General features: G+C 32.7%; 2 protein-coding genes across 4 annotated transcripts in view; one reads left to right on the forward strand and one right to left on the reverse strand.

Moving 5' to 3' along the window:
* Window positions 1-4,540: 4,540 nt before the first annotated feature.
* Window positions 4,541-7,315, forward strand: LOC126769250 (uncharacterized). Its single transcript, XM_050487887.1, has 2 exons — window positions 4,541-4,544; window positions 5,415-7,315. The coding sequence occupies exons 1-2, from the start codon at window positions 4,541-4,543 to the stop codon at window positions 7,313-7,315; spliced, it is 1,905 nt and encodes a 634-aa protein (XP_050343844.1).
* Window positions 7,316-12,760: 5,445 nt separating this feature from the next.
* The window catches only part of LOC126768912 (tyrosine kinase receptor Cad96Ca), a 79,434-nt gene continuing 67,558 nt past the window's right edge, over window positions 12,761-24,636 (reverse strand). For all 3 annotated transcript variants that reach the window (XM_050487332.1, XM_050487334.1, XM_050487331.1), the window contains 6 exons: window positions 23,502-23,640; window positions 20,528-20,679; window positions 19,990-20,172; window positions 17,560-17,699; window positions 16,849-16,990; window positions 12,761-14,153 (listed from right to left, as the gene is read on the reverse strand). In XM_050487332.1, the coding sequence (XP_050343289.1) occupies window positions 13,929-14,153; window positions 16,849-16,990; window positions 17,560-17,699; window positions 19,990-20,172; window positions 20,528-20,679; window positions 23,502-23,640 (981 nt within the window). In that variant the 3' untranslated portion in view covers window positions 12,761-13,928. The remainder of the gene's footprint in view (window positions 14,154-16,848; window positions 16,991-17,559; window positions 17,700-19,989; window positions 20,173-20,527; window positions 20,680-23,501; window positions 23,641-24,636) is intronic.

The following is a 24,636-nucleotide window of genomic DNA, read 5'->3' on the forward strand; positions in this document are numbered from 1 at the left end:
CGATGGATAGCTAAGGAAACGCAGATGTTTTTAAAATGATCCGCACGATAAGAGCCATAGTGATTTTTACAAAAAAATTGCGAGTAACTTAAAGAATCAAAATTAAAAATCGAAAAGTTGTACAGTTTTGGATCTGTAATTTAAAAATGCTTGAAGATTGTTTTTGTTTTATAACTGGTTATTATTAACTAGGATGTACCCTAGCAAGAAATACAAAAAAAAATAGGGAAAATACGTTGATTTTTTTTTTATTGAATTTTAGAATCTTAAACATCCTTTAAATAAAAAAAATATTAAAAAATTAATAACTCGAAAACGATACACTTTTGCATAAGCATTTTGGGGGTCATTTGATAGCTATTGTCCTGAACTATAACCCTTTAAAAGGATCGTGACATATTACCCTGTAACCCTGTATATCTTAAATATTATACTATAGGAATTAATATTTTGTTTAAGAAATCAAAATTACATGCCATAACATAGCGGGTTATAGTGCGAAGTATTCTTTATCCAACAATATTAGAAATGTGATATTGAGTTTATTTGTTAGCTTAAACGTCTTAACTACTCAACCTATCCTACCTAACATATTAGCCTAATATCTGACACCCCTCTTTCACATGCGTGCATGAGTTGTATGTGTACCTTAATCCATAAGGTGACAAGAGCTCCGGTTTGTCTAGCATCTCCAATATTTTACCCAACTTCTCGGTCTCCGGCTTCAAGACCTTCAAGAGCATCGGGAACAGCGATACGTAGCCTGAAAAAAAAAATCAAGAATTATTTAGCAGTAATTCAATTTGTCTATTTTAATAGATAACTGTTTCTTTCTAGTAATACGAAGGTCGTTTTGAGTCCATTGGAATGCAAGAAAATGACGGGGTTGCATCACTGGAATTATAAAGGGACAGTTCAGTGTAATTGTCAAAAAATAAACTACTGGCGTTGAATTTTTTTTCTATCAAATTTTGTGTAAATTACTGAAATTTAAAATGAAATTGATTAATTTCAAACCTTACTTACCAAATTTGCTTTAAATAAATATTATTAAATCTACAAATACACAATGAGCCGTGATGGCCCAGTGGTAAGAACGCGTGAATCTTAACCGATTATCGTGGGTTCAAACCCGGGCAAGCACCACTGAATTTTCATTTGCTTAATTTTTGATTAAATTCATCTCCTGCTTTACAGTGAAGGAAAACATCGTGAGGAAACCTGCATGTGTTTAATTTCACAGAAGTTCTGCCATATGTGTATTCCACCAAACCGCATTGGAGCAGCGTGGTGGAATAAGCTTCAAATCTTCTCCTCAAAAAGAGGAGAGGAGGCCTTTAGCCCAGCAGTGGGACATTCACAGGCTGTTACGGAAATGTACAAATTATTGAGAGATTTGAATAAAGGAAGACTGCGCTTCTTGGTGTGACAAAAATATATTAATATAATTACCATAAATCTATTTATTACATATTTTAAAACACGTTTTGAGTTGAAAAAATACCGCAAAGAACTTCGTTCCTGACAGGGTGACACCCGACTGCAAGATTTTTACTTATTCGATAGCGTTACCTGTGATTTGCTTGGAATGCAAACAGCGCCGTTAAGTGACAGTGATTGGAATTATTATCGCTATCGAATAAATAAAAAACTCGCAAAAATTAGTACACACACGTAGTAGGGGTATTCCGTAAGAATAAACTAGAAAATCACGGTAGAAAACTTTGAAAAAAATGCAAGAAAGTAATAAGCGATATGAATAATTATTATAACATTTCAATATAAACATGTTAGGAATCAGTTTTTTAAAAAGATATAAATTAAAACAATTATACAACATTAAAGTAAACGTATATCGACATGTACAATTTACATACGCAAATAGAACAGAGGAATCAAAACTGAGCAACTGAAATATTATTTATGAGATATCCGTCACAACGGAGAGTCCAAGCAGAAGTGTCTGAAGCCAGCCTGGTCGGCTGATGAGCTCGGGAGGGCCAGTCCCCACCACGATGATCATCACGTGATCAAGTCGAGCCGCTAGGTCACGCCCCGTCGGAAGACATTCCTAACACACGGATATAACCATAAGTCGGTCGTCAACATTTCAGGGGTGAGTGAGTGAATGAAGTGAGTTCTTACAGTACTGTAGTACTGCAGATTACATTTTCTCAAAGATAATTTTCACCTCCCATCCCTTTTCGTCTTACTACAATATTATCTAGTGAATATATTATATCCTGGGAAATTTTTCACACACGGCTATCTGATCCCAAATTAAGCTTGTACAGAGCTTGTGCTATGGAAACCAGACAACTGATATACTACACATACTACTTTTCTTTTGTAAATACATACTTATATAGATAATTACACCCAGACTCAAGACAAACAGACATGTTCATGCACACAAATGTCTGTCCTGGGTGGGAATCGAACCCACAACCTTCGGCGTGAAAGACAAGTATCTACCAACCACGCCAACCGGCTCGTCATAATTTTAATGTACTGATTGATATTTATTATATTCTATGTATGATTATGCGTATAATATTCAGATATGTGTTATATTTGTACAAAATATATCTCAGCATATGTATAGAAAAGATCAGCGGTCGTAAGAAGAGTAACATTATATTCCATTCTATTTAAGTTACTAAAAACGGTTTCTAAGATTCGTAGTTATAGAAAATTTCAGATTTGAAAATCATTCATAATTTCCTCATTTAATTCGATTTCAACAAAATAAATAATTTTAAGCGCGTTTCGTTTTTGGATATTTTCTCCTAAGCTTTCAAACTCAGTTTATTCAATTAAAAGGGTAAAACAATTACTTTAAAAGTCTTCGTAAAAGCCAATTTGAATAGATATGTTTTAAACTTGAATTTAATTTCTATTTTCATGGTGCAAGTTTTTGTTTACAAGTTAGTTGTTTAGTAATATAAATATTTTTTTTATAATTCTCCAATGCTTAATAAAAATATATATATATATTGTAGCTTTTTGACCTATCTGATAATCTTTTTATCTACTGAGCCCATCACAGTCCACAACAGACCATATGTTTCTCCCAAGGTGCACCAACCCACTGCAGTTTTTCTTTTCAGCCGACTGGAGGAAAATTCTACATCGCATGACAATAAACCGCCCCTTCAAATACACGTATAACTTATCACTCAATCGTTTTAGGTTCGAGGAATTCCACCACGCTGCTTTTCTGACATCCTTCACCAACGAGCATATTCATTCTCCAGTACAAACAAAAATTAAACATATTAAAAATCTGTGATACTTATCCGGTTTACAACAGACGGTTTAAATATACTTGGAGAACGAGCTTCGCTCGGTTTTATAAGGTTTTTCTTCTATTCAGGAAAACATATACATAAACTTCAAAAGTAAAACCTAAATACAAAATTTTAGTCGAGTCATTAAGAGCCTTATTTGAGATACACAAAATATATTGCAAGAATTGCTCATCTAATATTAATAGATAAGATAACTACTAATCGAAAGACATTATTTATAGTCTGTGGTAATAATTTTACTATTTTTGTTGTTGTCGTACTTAAAATTGTTCTATATAGCAGCTGAGTCATGTTTTGCTCTACCCTTTGGACCACTAAAGCACTCATTATTTAAGCCAGATGCATTAGATACTTACTGATAAGTGGGCGTTCAAGTATTACCTTAGCAAGCTTATGAGGCTTATAGTTCATATATTTTTTATTTAAACTGACAAATTGAGCTAGGTGTAAAATAAGGTTTATAAATTTTCTAATAATTATAATACTATTTTGACAGATTGTGCTTAATTTATGTAAACAGTTAATCTCATGCTCGGTGGTGAAAAAGACATGTAATCTATGCGTGGTGGAATAAGTTACAAAACATTCTCCTCAAAAAGAAGGAGTCTTTAGTGTTACAGTGAAACATATACAGGCTGTTAATTTTACTCTACCCGTTTGTTTTTTCTTATTTCATAATAATAATGATATAATATGTATTTCTGGTATTTAAAAACTAATTATTTTTCATTACGTTTTCTCGAGAAGAAGAGGGAATGAATATTTGGCTTTTGAACGTCTCTTAAAACACAGGCGATATACGCTATTGATGCTGCAGCGCTAATCTTCAGCGTTTTTTTGGTTTTAAGCATTAGGATCCCAGAGGCACGGCTAAAAAAAAACTCAACAAGTTTCGTTGCCTTCTAAATGTTACTCTAGGCCTGGGCCTTCGTTAACACTTAAAAGCCTAAAGGGAGATCCACTCTGACTAAGAGTTCTCACTTCGTACAACACTCATGAAATGCTGTAAGCCGACTTATAGTAATACGTTATTTTGTTGCGCCCTTTAAATCACGCCTCGTCATGATCGTCATCGCATATCACTTTCTATCACGTTCTGCGATAAATTTAGACTTTATTGTACAAGAACTAAAACTGCATGTATTGCAGATCTATTATTTGTTCCAAGCGCTTTTACAATAAAATGTTTTAAATTTTTTGTAGAGTCAGAAAAACCAGAATTGTCTTTAATGGGTATGCTTTGTGTCCACCGTAATAAGTAATTAGAATAGTAAGTATGTTAAGAAATATATAAAATGTTGTTAATACTTTGAAACAATTTGTAATAACTGTGCAAATTATAATTATTAGTTAAAATAATGTAAATAAAAAATTACATTAACAGTATTTGTAATTGAGGCGGAACTGATCGGATTGGATGAAGTACTTAGTAAATATTCTATGTAAATTGACCAAACCATAATACAACCTTGATAACGCAAACGGTACTTACAAACGTTACTTGACGTCATAGTGCTCCGTTAAAAGGTTTCTATACTATTATTTGGAATGGATAAAAGGCAATATTCTTACTGACTTATTGTTACTGCACAAACTTTAGCAGAGAGACTTGAAGATGTAGATTATAATTTTTCCCTAAAGTAACTCCTAGCGCACTAGAATATTCCGTTGTTATTATCTACAACTATCATATTTTTTTAAGAATAGATTAATGACAGTCGGGCTAATAATCTATTTTTTCAGTCTGCAAAGCTGCGACAGACTGTTAATTTTTTATAATTATGCAATTTTATTTATAAAGAAATCCTTTTAAATTTGATTAATTATCCTGAACGTTATTTGTTTTAATAAATTGTTTCTATAGGTAATTAGATTTCTATTGTTCTTTGTTTCTCGGTAATTTTTGAACATGGAATTCCAATTACGAAAGCTTATGGACATGCAATTATGTCGCATGTCTTTCTGATAGTTTTCCCTTCAATATTGCTAGTCACGCTTCATCATGAAAGAGTAATGAAATTTTGTGTAGTTTGATTTTAAAAATTATAATGATAACATTTCTAATTTTATTTACTGTGTTCTATTTAAAAAACCCCGTTCAAGGAACATATCATGAATCCATAATCGTCAAAGACTTTGTGAACTGTGTAAACGATATAATTAAAAAAAGTTTTCTTGAATCTGGATATTTAATATTTGCTAACATAAACACAAATAATTCCATAGTCGAAAGAATAAGAAGTGACGTTTTGAAAACAATTCATGAAAGTAATAAATACATCGTTCAGGTAGCTTATCCAGATAAAAAATCAATATTTACGGAAGGAAAAAGCTTCAATTATAACTATGTACGTAAGGATCAATACAATGGAATGCCAGTCGCTGATTATTTTGTAATGATTGTGGAAGATTACAACGATTTCAGTTATTTAGCAAGAAAAATAGTACGATCACGATTCTGGAATCCATATGCTAAATTCGTAATAATGCTTATACGATTTACGAAAAGCGATGTTGAAAATCACAAACAAATAGAAAATATTTTAAGCTGTCTGTTTTACTACAATGCAATAAACGTAATCATCGGTGTTCCTAAAGCAGTAAATATACGAAATGCAATAATTTATAATTGGAGACCGTATGATCCGCCAACATTTTGTGGAAATTTGAATGACACCGCTGAAAACAGACTCGTTGTTGAAAATGTATGTGAAAAGGGAACTATTAAGTATGATAGAGATCTATTTGAAAATAAGCTGCCTAATGACATGAAAGGCTGCGTTTTACAAATAATAGCTCTCGAAAGACAACCATTTATTAGCATAAATGAGTCTGATGTTAATATAGAAAAAATACTTGTTAATGCAATGTTTAAGAAATTTAACTTTTCTTTAAAATATAAAACCATCAGCGGGTTTAGAGGAGAGAGAAACCAACAAGGTGAATGGAATGGCGCTCTTGAGGATTTGGTTTCGAGAAAAGGGCATATACTTTTGGGTGGTATATTTCCTGACTTTGATGTTCAGGAAGATTTCGAATGCAGTTCTACATATTTAACCGACTCATATATCTGGGTTGTACCTCGAGCCTACCCTTCACCACCATGGGTATCACTTACGATAACATTTCAAAACTCTGTATGGTATTCTGCCATTGGTGGGTTTATTTTATGTGTCTTAGCTTGGAAATTCTTAGGACAACTTAGTGGGGACTCTCATTATAACAAAAGTTTCGGTCATTGCTTATTTAATACATGGGTATGTTTGTTAGGTTTTTCCGCGAACACTCGTCCCAAGAAACACAGCTTACGTATATTTTTCATATTCTTAAATTTATATGGCATTATATTTTTGACAGCGTATCAAACAAAACTGATTGATGTTCTTCAAAATCCTACTTATGAAAGTCAAATTGATAACGTGGAAGAATTGGTGCAGAGCAAATTGAAATTCGGCGGTATTCAGGAATTAAATGGTTTATTTTTCAATTCTAGTGACCCCTTCGACAATTTAGTGGGAGAAAAATGGACCGACGTATCCAATCTATCCCAAGCATTAAGATATGTAATTTTACATCGAAACTTTTCAGTGCTTTGTAGCAAATTTGAACTCGAACATCTATCGGCTGCTACACCTGAACTGAACGATGCTGCTGGTGCTGATAATTATTACAGCTTTGAAACAATTACGTTTTCTGTACCACTAGAAATGATTGCTTTAAGAGGATTTCCTTTCATGAAGAAGATCTCACGTTCTCTAAATTTATATAAACAATTAGGGATGGATGCGAAGGTGAGGAGTTATTTCGCTGAGACAAACAAGAGAAAACGGATGAAACTACTACAATCACTACAAAGTACAAAAGAAGATTTTAATGCTTTATCTATTCAACATTTACAAGGAGGGTTCTTTGCATTAGCTGTAGGGGTATCAGGTGGATTATTTATTTTATTGTTAGAACTAAGTTCGACTAATAAGTTTATTCGACGCAAATTATTAAGATAGACAAATTATTCAAAAAATTTACCCATAGTTTGATTCAGTTTTTGCAAGGATACAGTGCTGTTTGTATTCAACTTTTTCTAGCTACAAAAATGTAAAATAAAATTATTTGGACTTTGTTACAAGATGCCGTATGCAAAATTTTTAAATTAATTTTGTTGTTCTATATAATCAATTATTGTCAACGACGCGCTAACCAGAAATGTTATTCTGTTATATCTCACTTGTGAAATCATGTCGCATATCACTTCATGATATTTTACGATAGTATCCTGGTGAGTATCGAGTTTATTCTTACATAATAGCCTCACTGACTACAGCAATAATCAAAGTATTTTTTATTCAACTAGACGCATATAAGCACCTCTGAATCGTCGTGTTACAGAATTAAATGTAAACCCGATAGTTCGTTGTTTCTGTGATCATTATAATCACTGTCAAAAGTTAACATTTAATATATAAATAATAAATATCACTTAGTTATTATATAAAATAAATCATTATCGTTATATAAACTGTCATTGTATAAAACGCATTCCAGGTATTATTCAGTATCAGTATTGAGTGTGTGAATAATAAATGTTTTTGATAATAAGAACATCTGTAAATATTTTAATGAAATATAAAACTTTGTTGGACTATTAAAGCGAATTGTTATGTACCTGGCAATCGAAATATATATTACGATTATGGCGTACATTGTTAAAAATCATAATTATACTGTTCTGTTTTGTCAAATGACAGAACTTTGAACATTTTAATACAAAGAATAGTACATATATATTGCTAATGTTTTACTCAAAGGCGAACAGTGTAAATGATTTCCATTGTTAAAGGACTTTTTAGCCATCAGCCCCAAGGCTGATATGAGTTAATTATATAGTAAAAATGTAAAATATTTCTCTTGTTACAAAAAAGACAATGGCCATTTATGGTTTGACTGCCTCGTTATTCTAGTGAAGATTTATATCTTCCACTAGAACTACTGAACTAAGAATTTTCGACAGAAAATCCAAATTACTTTCTATCAGCCCAACCTAGGATTTAAAACCAGGACCTCCGAGTCTGCGGCCTTACATGTAGCAACTATAACAACGAGGCAGTCAATAGTGTTATGACTTATGAGGCTTGCGATGTATTTTCATTTAGTTTTGTTTCTTAACAAATGTTCTTCTACTATCGCTGCATATTCTCCTACCATCCCCGTATGTCGAGTTGAGCTTTTAAGCTCGACTCTTTTTTAAGTAAGTAGTTAGTTATTTAGTACTTCTATAATGAGTGGCTGAATATAGAAGTCGACAATCTATAAAATGTTCATTATAATTGCCGCATAGGCACGTTCGCTCATTGCATGATGCTTTATGCTACTGAATTCATTATAAACGTTATTATTTCATGGTTCACGCCTTCAAGGGTAAAGAGGTATTATATTTGTTTGTGTTTTTAGATTTTTTACGAATATTCATGAGGTCACCACCATAATTGTTATACTCTAGAAATATTCATGAATATATTTTTTCAAATAAAAAAAAATGCTTACTACTCTTTAAATTGCTCTCTTTTCACTTATGATTTCGGAGAATTTGAACAATGGTATTTGTTTTTTCAAGGAAACACAAACTACACAACAAAATAGAAAAGGTTTCATTTTGCCCAAAAATAATGATACTAATAGTGTACTATAACTCGATGTAATTTCAAATCTTAAATAAATAGATATAACTAGGACGAGTATTAATCTGATTTTTCTATCGATATAAATTATGAAAAAATCTTATAACGAATTGTATACCAGTTCTGTAACAAGATAAGGTAAAATAAAGTAGCGAAAGCATAAAAAGTTAGGTAAAACTCATTAACGAGAGACATTAATTAAATGTTACCTTTGCAATTAAGGAATTATTTCAGAAACAAAATTTAATTGAATTAGCGATTAACATTTGAACTTTAGTCATATTATTTCTTATTCGACATGAAACACGACGACAACGACATGAAAGTTAGTTTTGTTATAGTTATTTAAGTTTATTATCAGAAGTCTGAATTTGTTTAATTATTTTGGAAAAGATTACAATGAATCGGTGTTACCTTCAGAAAAAACATTACCTAAGCAGGTTAATCACTTGAAACACTATGGAAACCAGACAACTGATATACTACATATACTACTTTTCATTTTTGTAAATACATACTTATATAGATAGTTACACCCAGACTCAGTACAAACAGACATGTTCATGCACACAAATGTCTGTCCTGGATGGGAATCGAACTCACAACCGAAAATTAGCATGGTTGGTAGATACTTGCCTTTCGCGCAGAAACGACTCGTCAACGAAACACGTTCATTGAAACGAGTCCGTGCAAGCGAATAGATCGATTAACGAATGTTTATACCTTACTGATTAAAAAATAAACGGAATGAAATCCTTATTTTACCCGTACGAAGTCGGGGCAGGCAGCATAGTTTATATATATACGGGTTAAGGCATCAGTAACAGTAACAGCCTGTTAATGTCCCACTGCTGGGCTAAGGCCTCCTCTCCCTTTTGAGGAGAAGGTTTGGAGCTTATTCCACCACGCTGCTCCAATGCGGGTTGGTAGAATACACATGTGGCATAATTTCAATGAAATTAGACACATGCAGGTTTCCTCACGATGTTTTCCTTCACCGTCAAGCACGAGATGAATTATAATCACAAATTAAGCACATGAAAATTCAGTGGTGCTTGCCCGGGTTTGAACCCACGATCGTCAGTTAAGATTCACGCGTTCTAACTACTAGGCCATCTCGGCTTTTTTTTTAAGGTTAAGGCATACTACAAAAATACTATTCTTGGTGATAGAGCTTTGTACAAGCCCATCTGTGTAAGTAACAGACACTCATCGGATATTCTACCACCAAAAAGCAATACTTAGTAATGCTGTGTTCCGGTTTGAAGAGTGAGTGAACTAGGATATATAACTACAGGCACAAGTGACAACCCTTGTGCTGTTCTTACACATCAACACCTTAGTTCCGTAGGTGGGTGGATAGGCAGTTGGGAATTGTTAATATTTGGTGGTGACATGGTTGCACTTACCATATATGTATGTTGAAATAACTTACTTTTTAAAGGGGCAATGTATTTATACATTTTTTCTAAGAATCACCACTCCTGATTTATCAACATTAGAATCTTAAAAAATAATAAAATACACACCCATGATTATGTAGTCTACATGTGGCCCTATACACGTCTGTCTGTGTCCTGTGTCTGCTCAAAATAAACTGCCCCTTTTAATCCAATATAGCTATTTGCAAGTTACCAACCAAAACATTTTATCACGAGAAAAAGATCTGCCTCTTTGATAGTAGAATCAGAGAGAATCCCAACACTATCCTAATGATTATTGCGAACAATGCGAACGGTTATATGATGAGGCTGATGATCCAGAAGTCTGTGAAATACTATGGTTTATGTACCTCATACATGATCAATTATATTTAATCTCATCATATTTATATTTGTATTATTTGCTCTTTTTTGATGTCATTAATTATTTATTATTAATTCTTATATATTTTAATTATTATTTTTGTGATTGTGATTCTAATTATTAATGTATGTTATGTAATTTTTTCTAAGCGTGATTTTAATGTATTGAATGTGTAATCATATACCAAAAGTATGGTCCTTGATGCCTGAAAAATAAAGATATTATTATTATAAAATAACTATTTTGTTTATTTTAGTTAACCGCTGCTACCTAATAATTTAAATATTTTGTATGTATTATTCAAATAGGTATTACATATGTTAAAATGGAAGAAGTTGAAGGATTTTCGTAACAACTTGAATGAGTTAGTTTATAAATAAATGTAAAGTAATGTACCTTAAATATCCCACAGTTTGCCAACTAAGGCCATCCCTTTGAAGAAGTTTTGAGGCTATCCCAACAAGCAATATGAATCGCTAAATACACATGTAGGAGATTTTCTGAGACATGCGAGATGATTTATAAATACCAATTACATAAAAATGTTGTCGTCCTTGTTGCGCTTTCAGCCCGCTATCTTTCTTTCTTTCTCTATTTATATTTTATCATTTTATTTATTTTAGAGAAATGTCTAACCTAAACGAAAGCCAACGAAACAAAAGACGAAACGAGTTAAAGCTTTGAGGAAGCAAATTAAATAAGGCTTTGACTACACAACACGGCAATCGCATCAGCAAGGCCTTATACGCATTAAAAGCCGCGTTGCTTTCGCGCTGCTATCAATCTTAAAGTGTTAAGAAAGGAGCAATGTGTTATTCACAACTGCAACAACTTAATTTATACCATTTGCAGGATAAGAAAAGTTAAACAAACCATAGATTTAAATATTCCATGCGATTTGCAATTCTGACACATTCTGCACTATTAACAGTTTTTGATGAATACATATAACATCTTTATTTATAATTCAATACTACGTCACTGAACTTCCACTAACAATATTAAATTGAAATTTAAAAACGTTTTTATTTAATATACTATATATAATACTGGTTGTAGGGCTCTGTGCAAGCCCGTCTGGGTAGGTACGACCCTCTCATCAGATATTCTACCGCAAAACAGCTGTAATTGTTATTGTTGTGTTCCAGTTTGAAGGGTGATTGAGCCAGTGTAATTACAGGCACAAGGGAGATGTTAGTTCCCAAGGTTGGTGGCGCATTGGCAATGTAAGCGATGGTTAACATTTCTTACAATGCAAATGTCTATGAGCTTTGTTGACCACTTATCACCATCAGGTGGCCCATATGCTCGTCCGCCAACCTATACTATAAAAAAATTACTAAGAAAATGTTATTTAGTTATTTTTATTTATTTTTTATTAAGAAAATTTTAATATGGAATTATTAAGTAATGCCGTGTCTTCTTCTTTCAAATGTGAAATCAATCATGACAGAAAGGGAGAAATCAGTCAGTAAGCAACATTTGTAAGTAAGGCCGTTAGAGCCTATGAAATTAAAAAGAACCTATGAAAAAAAATCCGACGAATACTGTATAATTTTTTGTTAACTATAATATAATAATTAATACAAAGCGCTGTCAATTATTTTTGCATTTCGTTTCAATAGCGCTACAGCGATTGATTTAAGTAAGAAATATGTAATTAAAGGTTACATGCGACAGATGTGGTTTGTCGCAAAACGAAAATGTAGTAAGTGTCATAAGCTTGTGTCATAGCAATATCATAATCTCCTATATATATGAACTGGATTTGCCTGTAAAAAATTAATAAAATTTTTTTGCTGTATATCCCCTCTTAACATGTTATTATTGTGCAGAGTCATACTTAGCTTGTATTCACATAAATTTATGTAACTAATCAAACTATATTGTTTTAATTCAAATAATAAGGAAGGAAAGGAAATAAATAAGGGCGTTTAGTTTTTCATGTAAAAGATAACAAGTAATAAATAATTTTAACAACATTTATTACCAAGAATGTATTATACCTTAATACAATTTATATACAACCTTTTTAATAAAATCTTATGTATTTAATCGATAATCCTGATCAAATACTACATTATAAAGGACTAGTAGCTACTTAGAATAATTATAAGAGCGTCACATACTAAATAATCTCAGATTTTATTTCAATCAGCAGCCAATCTTTGTCCACTGCTGAACATAGTGAACATAGGCCTCTCCCAAGGTGCTCCCTGTCCTCCGCCTTCCGCATCCAGTTGAAGAGCGCCCTACGCTGCGCTTGCCGATCCGCGGCCATATTTTATAATAGATTTTATTTAATAGTATTAATTATTCAACTTTTTCAAATTAAAAAAAGTGACATAAGGGAACTAAGGTCTTACCCCATGAATTTCTTCCAGCACACCCAAAAAGGAAAATAAAAAAGATAGACAAGTGAGAGGTAGAAGCGCACAAACGTACAAAATCTATCCTTATACATAATAATTTATTATGTATAAGAAAATTATATATAACCTCAGTTTGTAGTTATACATCATATTAAAAACACACATATATATATATATATATATATATATATATATATATTACACACACACACATACACACATATATATATATGTGTGTGTGTGTGTGTGTATAGTCTATCTTATTACCGAGTGTGTGTATATAAATAAAATAAATATCTGTTACTATTAATTAAAAAGTAAATAACATCAAATGTTTCAAAAAAAATAAATATAATGATAAGAGAATTATATTATTTGCGCTCTTTATAACAAATAATTGTTTTTATTTTAATTTTTTTTAGTTATGCATCCGTATGTAGCCTGGGAACAGTTTCTTCTATTACTTAATAATACATTAATTTAACAAATCAAAATATTAATTGTCATCATTTTTTTTCAATATATTTATACATTTAACAATACGTACTATTTGTAAGCGAGCGTTACGGTGTCATTTTTTGTAGATTTCTTCTTAGCTTGCATTAAGCTAATCACTTGGTATTCAGCTTTTATATACAGATTACTACAATATAAACAATGATTCATATCGTTCAAATTTTTACAACGTCACATCATAGTATATTTGATACTTTCAAATTAAATTTCGAGTCGACATATTGAATCAAGTATCATAAATTAAAACGTTATAGTTTCTCTCCATCCAGATGCTGTACATTGTAATACGAGTGGTCCGGGAAGCGCTCCAGTTCGATATAATCCATTTCTGTGCACAGCAGCCGCTCCAACATGCCCACCACTTCCTTGAAGTCCGGACGTGACGTTGGTTCCGCTTCCCAGCAGTAGTACATTATATTGTACAGTTCGCGACGACAATGTTCTGGCTTTTCTAAGCGATGACCTTCTCGTACCTGAAATATAAAATATTACATACAATAAGTAAAAATGATCAATGATAAAAACTAACATCCATTACATATATATGTACCACGGTGTTGTAAAAATAATATAATAATAATAATATCCTGGGACATTATTCACACACGGCCATCTGATCCCAAACTGAGCAGAGCTTGTACTATGGAAACCAGATGTAAATACATACTTATATAGATAATTACACCCAGACTCAGGACAAACAGACATGTTCATGCACACAGATGTCTGTTCGTGGTGGGAATCGGACCCTCAACCTTCGGCGTGAAAAGCAAGTATCTATCGGCTACACCAACCGGCCCATCACGAAAAAAAAGACACGCGCTAATTTCCAACCGCCATTTTGTCGGAGAGTAAAGTATCCATTATTGCAATAGAATCGCGACTTGTTAATTGGATTTTTAGAGTTATTGAGTGAGTAATTTACATCAACTTATACGATTTGGTGTTCTATTTTTATTAATACCAAATCGACATTTTTATAAAATCAATTTTACTTCTCGATGCCAACGATGTTACGGTATCTGACTGTCTAACTGGGGCTAGCACCATGAGAATTTGCATACGGGTCTTTTTACACAGTAGGTAAGCACAAAGGAATTATTCTTAAAAATTTGAAGTCACGGGTATGTATACCAGCGCGTGTATATATATATAATTTTCTTTTCTTTTAAAATCTTATTAATTACAATTCATATATTTTTTATTTAAATAATAATTTATTATTCTGACTGTACCTTCGTCAAGATAATAAACTCAATTGTTACTAGCAATGTGGGTGTCTTTTATACGGATACTTATATATAACATGATTATTTTCAATTCAAATATTCTTAAGAATATTGAAATGCTAGAATTTGTCTGTACACTTGTGTTATAACGGATTTTATAGGACAGGTTTAAAGTTATATACCGTACAACATTAACGAAGCATAAATACTTACGCACAATATTTAAGTTAATTATCATTTCACAATAAAGCTTGTCTGTCTGTACTAAACATTCATTGTCCTGTATCAAAGAGCCTTTGATAATATCAAGACAAATTACCCCAAACAAAGATATTTAAATGTGTCAGGAATATAACCAAACAATACAATCGCGCAACGAGCCATTCTGTACCAGAAATATTGTGCTATAAATGAGAAATAGACATCCAATTAAAAAAAATCTAAGCAAATGTCACTAGGAATATACTGGTTGTGTGATGGTAGATGACTTTTTTAAAAAGAACACGCACATACTTTATATTAATGAGTTTAATTTAATTGGCAATTAATAATTTTATTGTCTTAATGCTAATTTGGTTATATTTTAATTTTATTTATTTCTTAGATAATTCATTTAATTGGATGAATTATTATAATTTTATTTATTTATTTCCTTAATTTAGTAATTTAATAAATTTAATTAATTATTATATAATCAACTAATTGTACTCATATTATTTTTATGAGCATGCCGTGTACACATGTTTTGGAGTGTAATCTTGCTTATAATTGTGATTTATATAAATTCGTAATTTTAATGTATGACCTGATTATATTCTCTTTTGTGTACCTAAATAAATTAATAAATGAATAAAGAATATTACGAACACCGTTTTTTAAGTGATTACAAATATTCCTATTTACCCCCTTCAAGTACAAGTAAGTAAGTACAGTTTACATTACATTACATTTCAGGAGTGGGAAAGACAACAGTCTAAAGGGTCAGGGTCAAAGGTGTTATACAACGTTAGGCGGGCCGTAAGCTATTGTGTTATTGACCGATATTACAGCCCGTCTGTGTAAAAGTAGTAAGTAAGTAACTGCCTGTAAATGTCCCACTGATTGAATAAGGCCTCTCCCTTGAGGAGAAGGTTTAGAGCTTATTCCACCACGCTGCTCCAATGCGGGTTAGTGAAATAGACATGTGGCAGAATTTCGATTAAATTAGACACTGGTGGTAGGGCTTTGTGCAAGCTCGTCTGGGTAGGTACCACCCACTCATCAGATATTCTACCGCAAAACAGCAATACTTGATATTGTTGTGTTCCGGTTTGAAGGGTGAGTGAGCCAGTGTAATTACAGGCACAAGGGACATAAAATCTTAATTCCCAAGGTTGGTGGCGCATTGGCTATAAGCGATGGTTGACATTTCTTACAATGCCAATGTCTAAGGGCGTTTGGTGACCACTTACCATCAGGTGGCCCATATGCTCGTCCACCTTCCTATTCTATAAAAAAAAAAAGACACATTTAATAACATTTTATAACAAATAATAACAAGGCAGGTTTCCTCACGATGTTTTCCTTCACCGAAAAGCAAGAGATGAATTATAATCAGAAATTAAGCGCATGAAAATTCAGCGGTGCTTGCCCGGGTTTGAACCCACGTTCATCGGTTAAGAAATTTTAACCATTCCTTACATCAACAATGCGTCACCAACCTTGGGAACTAAGACGTTATGGCCCTGTGTTATGTTTACACTGGATCACTCACTTTTCCAAACGAAACACAGCATTACGTAGTATTGCTCTGTTCCGGTTGTTTGTTAAAATTGACTGTGGAATACGTGATGAGAGGGTGGTACCTATCCAGACTGACTTGCCCAAAACCATACTGCTAACATAATAATTAATAGACATGTTCCTAAATCTCAGTTCTAGTAGAGTTCTATTTAATTACCTTCCTCATGACATCCCCCGCTGATAAGCCAGGGTAAGGAGTAGAGCCCAGTGTAACGATTTCCCATAGAAGTACACCGAAACTCCAAATGTCCGATTTCACGCTGAATATATCATCATACAATGACTCTGGTGCCATCCATCTGAAAAAAGAAATAGTTAACAAAATTAATTTTATTATAGAGGTTTAAATTGTCTAAAAAGATTAAATTAAATGTAAATCTAAATATTGATGGAAATGTTTCAATAGAATCAAGATTGCTCTGAAAATCTGTTGGGATGGAATATGTGGATCTTAGGAGATAATGCCTCAAATCCTCGAAGGTAACACTAAATTTTCATTTACATAATCCTTGTTTACAGTTTAACTCGGGCTTGGCTTTACAGGAAAACATGGTCACCTTCGTAAAATGCCTTAACCCATTAGTTGAACATTTACAGCATATTCTGTTAGAGCGATCTCGAAACCGCAGAAATAAGTTGTGAAATGTAAAAAAGTGATATGTATTATAACATAATTATAATATTTTAAGCATACACGTATTAAAATAGTATGTACTCACTTCACCACGGATGATCAGAGAAGTGAGTTCTTACAGAATAGCACTGCCGTTTCGACACCTTTCTTTCTCAATATGAGCACTTATATTTATTACACATACATTTACATTTATCTTACATTATATTTATCAATAAGTTAATATATAAGCACCTTATTGGCAAGCGTCCATCGCTTTTACGTTCATAAACATGTGTTCCAGCTACATCCCTCGCAAAGCCGAAATCCGCCACTTTACACGTTCTCTCTTCCGTGATAAGTACATTTCGAGCCGCTAAATCTCTATGTATTATCTGTGAAATAGTAAAAGAGAATGTATTTTATAAAGAAAATTTCAAAACGTGTTTTTTACATATCAATAGGTTTTATATCTTGTTGATCTCTTATCATTTGAATATGTATATCAAATTCTGTATATAATATACGTAAACAGGCGCTAGTTTGCTTTGATTAGCTTGCGTAAAACTAATTATTATTTAAATTGATTTTAATATTTTTTCTTCTATTTGTTATATAATAATAATATCATGGGACATTTTTCACACACGGTCATCTGACCCCAATTTAAGCTTGTACAGAGCTTCTATTATACAAACCAGACAACTGGTTTTCTATTTTTCAACTACTATTTTTCTTTTGTAAATACATACTTATATAGAAAATTACACCCAGACTCAGGACAAACAGACATGTTCATGCATACAAATATCTGTCCTGGGTGGGAATCGAACCCACAACCTTCGGCGTGAAAGGCAAGCATCCACCAACCACGCCAACCGGCTCGTCGAAATGTTTGGCAAGTGATAACAATCGGTCATAGACACTAGCATTGGCAATGTAAAAAGCACTGTTAAGTCGCAATTATGTAACTAACACTAACAGTTCAAAGATATTACCTTTATATTATATATTTATTGTAATAAAAACATAATGAACTGAATGAAAATGAAGCTGTATGAACCCCGTCTGTATCTCCGCGTACTTCTTCTTAACCACTGAATGGATTTTACATAAAACGAGGAAAGTTTTTGGATATAATTTTGTAAATATATCTTGTACAAAATGGCTGAACTATGACTGTTGATTTTTTCCAGAAAATTGTTTTCGTACGAGCGTACGAAAACAATTTTTATGGTTAAAGTTGTCTAAATTTTGAAGATGCACCGAAATAATGGACCAGAAAATTGTAGTCATAAAAAGGCCTTCATTCATTCATTCATTCATTATCTTCTAAAATATACTCAAACTAACTATTTTTAGCTATTACAGATTCATGAAAAACCATGGGTTATTTATGAAGCCATTTTTCCCGATTCATTGTTAATTCTTTTATTATGATAATATACATTAGATACCTTGGGCATTTAACTATTACTAAAACAAGGCAAGTTCGTCTGGGTAGCCGGTACCACCCACTCATCAGATATTCTACCGCAAAACAGTAGTACTTGGTATCGTTGTATTCCGGTTTTAAGGGTGAGTAAGCCAGTGTAGTTACAGGCACAAGGGACATAACATCTTCGTTCCCAAGGTTGGTGGCGCATTGGCGATGTAAGCGATTGTTAACATTTCTTACAATGTCAATGTCTATGGGCGTTGTTTTGCGGTAGAATATCTGATGAGTGGGTGGTACCTACCCAGACGAGCTTGCACAAAGCTCTACCATCAGTTCAATCTTAATAGATTTTTTATACATTACTGATTGCCTTGTAGGCTATCTGAAAAGGTTCTAGTTTCAGACTAGGTAAGGCAAATAACATTTTTGAGTTATTCTGTCGAAAAATTCTCAATAGTAGCCTAGGAAATAACGTAAAGCGACTGGTCCTACACCTTTTCCGGTCGCGCCGAATTTGCCTGTCGCATTATGATAGTTTGTGGATTATACACCCCGTGCAATTGTCTAGTCTCCTTCAAAAATGGTCGGCGTGATCAAAACCGTTATTGAGATTTATTTTAATTTAGGAATATTTACATAAATATCGTGACAACTTACATACATATATTTAATGAACGTTGACGTTAATGCTATTGAAAATATTCATCGATTTTTTTTGATAATATAACCGTTTAATATATTATAAACGAATACAATGTATTTATGAAGAAAATATTATCACATTGAACGATTTTGTAAATGTCAATAAAAAAACATAACATAAACTTATTTATAATCTTTGTTTAGGAGGTTTTCAGGTAAAGTACGAAGGCGGACGAGCATATGGGCCACCTGATGGTAAGTGGTCACCAACGCCCATAGAAATTGGCATTGTAAGAAATGTTAACCATCGCTTACATCACCAATGCGCCACCAACCTTGGTAACTAAGATGTTATGACCTTGCGCCTGTAATTATACTGGCTCACTCACCTTTCAAATCGGAACACAACAATACCAAGTACTGCTGTTTTGCGGTAGAATATCTGATGAGTGGGTGGTACCTACCCGGACGAGCTTGCACAAAGCTCTACTACCAGTAGATAGTAGTATGTAATCAGAAATGTACGTAATAGGATTTATGCCATTAATGACCAAGAACATCATTTATTTAATATGATAGAACAGATACCGTGAAAATAATCTTACCCCTTTGGAACTCAAGAAGTCCATTCCTCTGGCAACTTGAAAAGCGAAGTGTGTCAGGTCCCGTGAGGTAAGAAATTGACTACCACCATGTGTGTTTCCATAGTGACGTTCAGCTCTTGAGTCGCGAAGGAACTGTTGCAGCTTACCCAGGCTCACGAACTCCATTATCACAAAAGTCGGTTCCTGTGATTGTAATTAATAATTAATTGTGGAATTTGATAGTTGTATTTATTGTATTTATATTATTTAGGCCGTGATAGCCCATTGGTTAGAACTCGTGAATGTTAACAGAGGATTGCAGGTTTAAACTTAGGTTAGTACCACAAAAAATTCACCCACATGAGTATATTGATTAATTTTAATTGGGTCGGATTGAAAATTCAATTTTATACAAAGATATACATTGGTTAAAAATAAGATCAATTTTTATAAATTCAATTAATAATCTCCATACCTTCTCAAAAAAAAAAGATTTAATAGGAGAGGAGGCTGTTAACCAACGTAGGGACATTTTCATTTAAATATAAGTTAAGTCTACCTTTTCCGTACAGCATCCTATAAGTCTGACGACATTGGGATGTGTTCCTAAATTCTTCATAACAGTTAATTCTTGTAATAAGTCAGATTTTTCTTTTTCCGAAGCGTTTTCTTTTAATGTCTTCACAGCCACGGTCTGCTCGCCTTTCTTACCTGGAAAATTAAAACATTAGTATCACTTGACACATATACAAATAATAAAATTAAATTGTTTATATTTATATGGTTGATGAAAAAAATGTACCTAGACAGTTTCAATCTACATTTTGAACCAATGTGTTTAAATTTAGTATATCTTGAAATGTTAATTTTTTCCCGTTCCGGTTTCGCGCCGGGTAAATAAAACATTTATATCGTTATGCATATAACTCTAATGTTTTTTTCGGCGCACGCCCGTAAAACTGTCGGCTTGATTTTTTCCGACATGTTCAACAACCGTCATCATAGTTCAAATTACAAAAAAATCTTCCTCATAAATAACTAAGTCCATTGGTAAAATCGAATGAAAATCCGTTCGGTAATTTTTGAGTTTATCGTGTTAAGGCAGCCAGACGCGGCGGGGCACTTTGCATTATATTATAAAATATAGAGATTAGTGTTTTGAAAATCAAGCTAAGTTCTGATAACGTTTATTTCAATGTTGATGGAACGTAATGCAATATTTGTTATTGTATTTCAAGCTAAGAATAAAAGAAATAACGATTGCGAACACGATCTTCTTCAAAGTAAATATTATCAGCAAAGTAAACATTAAATAGAAGTCAAGTTTACGCCTTACACATAGTTCTATTTGCTAAGAAACGCTGGCGTTTGTTTCTTATTTTATAATAATAATAATAATATCCTGGGACATTTTTACAAACGGCCATCTTATCCCAAATTAAACTTGTACAAAGCTTGTGCTATGGAAACCAGACAACTGATATACTACATATACTACTTTTCTTTTGTAAATACATACTTATATAGAAAATTACACTCAGACTCAGGACAAACAGATATGTTCATGCACATAAATGTCTGTCCTGGGTGGGAATCAAACCCACAACCTTCGGGGTGAAAAGGCAAGTATCTACCGACCACGCCAACCGGCTCGTCAAGTCGTCAAGGCGTCGTCTTTTCATAAAAGTATACATGAAACTAAGAAGTAAACTTTATTGACAACAATATCGTTGGTTTAACTTGTAAGTTGAGTATAGACTAGAGCATTTACTGATAACAGAACATCGAACCGCTATAATATATGACCGTTTCACGAACCGAACTTCGAGCACCACGCTCGACGTTTTATTACAACCTTATTTTACAAATCAAAATCATTTAAATTAAAAGAATTTAATTAATTATTTATTCAAATAAACGTTTGCTTATAAGTCGAGCTACCACCGAGGTATTGCTGTAACAATATTTCATCAAGCAAAGTCACGAAAGCGGGCAACTCGGAGTGAGATGTCCACGGATAATTAATATAACTCATCCTAGATAAGCGCAGTACATGCCACTTGGAAGTCCAACATTTAAACGAAAAGTATACGTAAGATGGAAATAAATGTTACAGGTAAACTCTCAACAGCCCTGAGAATTACGAACGCAGCATCGAGCAATCGCAGGAATGTTTTAATGATCTTTTATTATAACAATGACATTAATTTATAACTTAATTTCGACTGTTATAAAAATTTACTGAATAAACATTACATGGAAATGGTCGAGAAATTGCTCTATTCTGTACTCACTTTAAGGCTATACATCCCAAGGTTCACATTCTGAGTCAAGTGTATAATAAGTATTGCGTTGTTCAATATAAGCAATAAATCAGTAGTTTGCAGTGCTTATGCGCCAATAAATCAAGCGAGCAAAGCCGTCTGTTTTGCACCATTTCTTTTTCGATCGTGTCGGATTTGCGGTCACATCGGATTAGGAGAGAGAGGGAATAGAGTGCTCCTGTTAGCTAAACGGTGTTGTTTAAGCGTTACTAACAATATTTCTAATCCCAACCGTCGTGTCTAAATTTTAGAGTCTATATTATAAATATATCGTTATTTTTTTATGCTACTATGCTTTTTTTGGGCTTCTTGATGGTAAGTGGTCACCACCACCCATAGACATTGGGATATAAGAAATATTAACCATTTCTTATATCCTCAACGCGCCACCGCGTCGCTTACCCTTTTAACCTAAACAACAATACCAAGTATTGCTGTATAGGGGTAAATTACCAGTGGTTTACCATACCATTTAGTAAAGTATTATTATAAAATATATAAGCTTTTTAAGGGAAATACTCCCTTAAAAAGCTTATATATTTTACTTTAACCTACGAGTTTCCTTTATCAAGATACATCTGTCTACAAGCACGCGACAGAGTTATTTTTCAGACGATCTTTTACAAAATATAGTATGAAAATAAATAGATATATCTTGTGATACTCGTGCGACATCTTGGCACACCTGACTTGACACGGAGCGGAACAGCCTCATAATCTCGGGAATACGTTTTTTTAATAAATCTTGTATAATGTTATTGTGCAATTATAGTTGTATATACTAAAACGTCGTTCGCTTACTGACCTCTACTTTAGCGGTCGGTACCTCTGAAAGAAGAGGTGATTTCAAGTCCTAATTTGGACCAGTAAAACTATTGGGTTAGTCCCGAAAATAACAAAAATTACGTTGAATATTGTGAATTTAAACCCCAACTTTTTTTATATCTATATTTTATGTATGTATATTTCATTGTGTCAATCAAAATATACTTTTGTCAACCATTTGTCATTTTACAAGATTAAATTTAAAGTTAACACTGGTTCAGAATATATATTGCACCAAAAAGAAACAGCAAGAAACTTAGTAGTTACGGTTTTCCGATAATTAAGATATATAATATGTAGAAAGAAAGTTTCAGTGAAAGACTATTATCAATTGAAATCAAGTAAAAGCTTGTAATAAATAGCTATATGGAAAAGATTTCATACCATCAATATCAATAGCTTGAGCGCGCCAAACTTGGCCAAAGGCGCCTTCTCCAACAATATTGAATATCCTTATTCGATGTCTAGGAAACTCCCATTCATCACGAGGCTCTTCTTTACTTATTGTCGTTTCTTCAGACAGCTGTAAATTTTGCACAATTTAATATACAAACATAGCAATTTTATATTGTAAATCACTTTTTCAGACATTTTTAGTTTTGTTTTTTTTTTTTGTTAAGTTAAATGCCCAATGTCTTACTTAATTCAACCAAAGAAAAACTATAAAATAAAATCTACAAGTTCAATCGACAGCTTATTTCCTTCGTCGGTCTATTAGAACGATCTCAAGACAAAGGTTAGGGGCGATAAGCCGTTGTTATTGCTTAGTTCAAAGTTCATTGAACGTTAACGTTAACGTAGCGTAATAAATCATCGATGCTGTTTATAATCTAAGTATCGTTATCTGAATCAATTAGTTCTCGTTTCTTTCTCGTTCTCGCTGTTTAAGTTCGTAGCTTATTAAAAGGTATTAGAATTCCAGAGATTATAAATCAATCGATTATATTAATTATTTAAGGTAGTCTGTCGTTACGTCAAAAAGTTTATCAAATTATTTATTTTTTAGAAAACTCGCTATGGCGAGATCGTCAATTAGGAATCTTCTGAAATAATGCAAAGTCACGAATTTTGGACATCCAATTAATAAACTCCAAATATAACTTTAAATATATATAATTTGTCAAAATCTTTGCTTTTTAATTCGTTATTATAAGGTTTTGGCTTAAGGCTCATTTTTCACCATATGTTTAAGTGATTGATACGATAAGAGATCACTGTTATGAACACATAAAACAAATAGAATATGTATGCTGTATATGTTTTACTAAAATGTTTTCGAACCAAATTCAATTTGATACTTTTAAAGATATCACAATAAATTCATGCAATTTTGCAGAATTCAATCACGTTCGGTATGCTTTATTTATGCTTCATGCTCTCGTCTATTTTACTGACTAAATAATATCCATAATTTTTTAAATTACATAAAAGTTGTTAAAAATAATGAACAAATTGAAAGGTTATTTATCAAGAAATATTTTCGATATGATATTAATGGTACATTTCTCTAATATATACA

The sequence above is a fragment of the Nymphalis io genome, chromosome 6, assembly GCF_905147045.1.
Source record: "Nymphalis io chromosome 6, ilAglIoxx1.1, whole genome shotgun sequence".
NCBI lineage: Eukaryota > Metazoa > Arthropoda > Insecta > Lepidoptera > Nymphalidae > Nymphalis > Nymphalis io.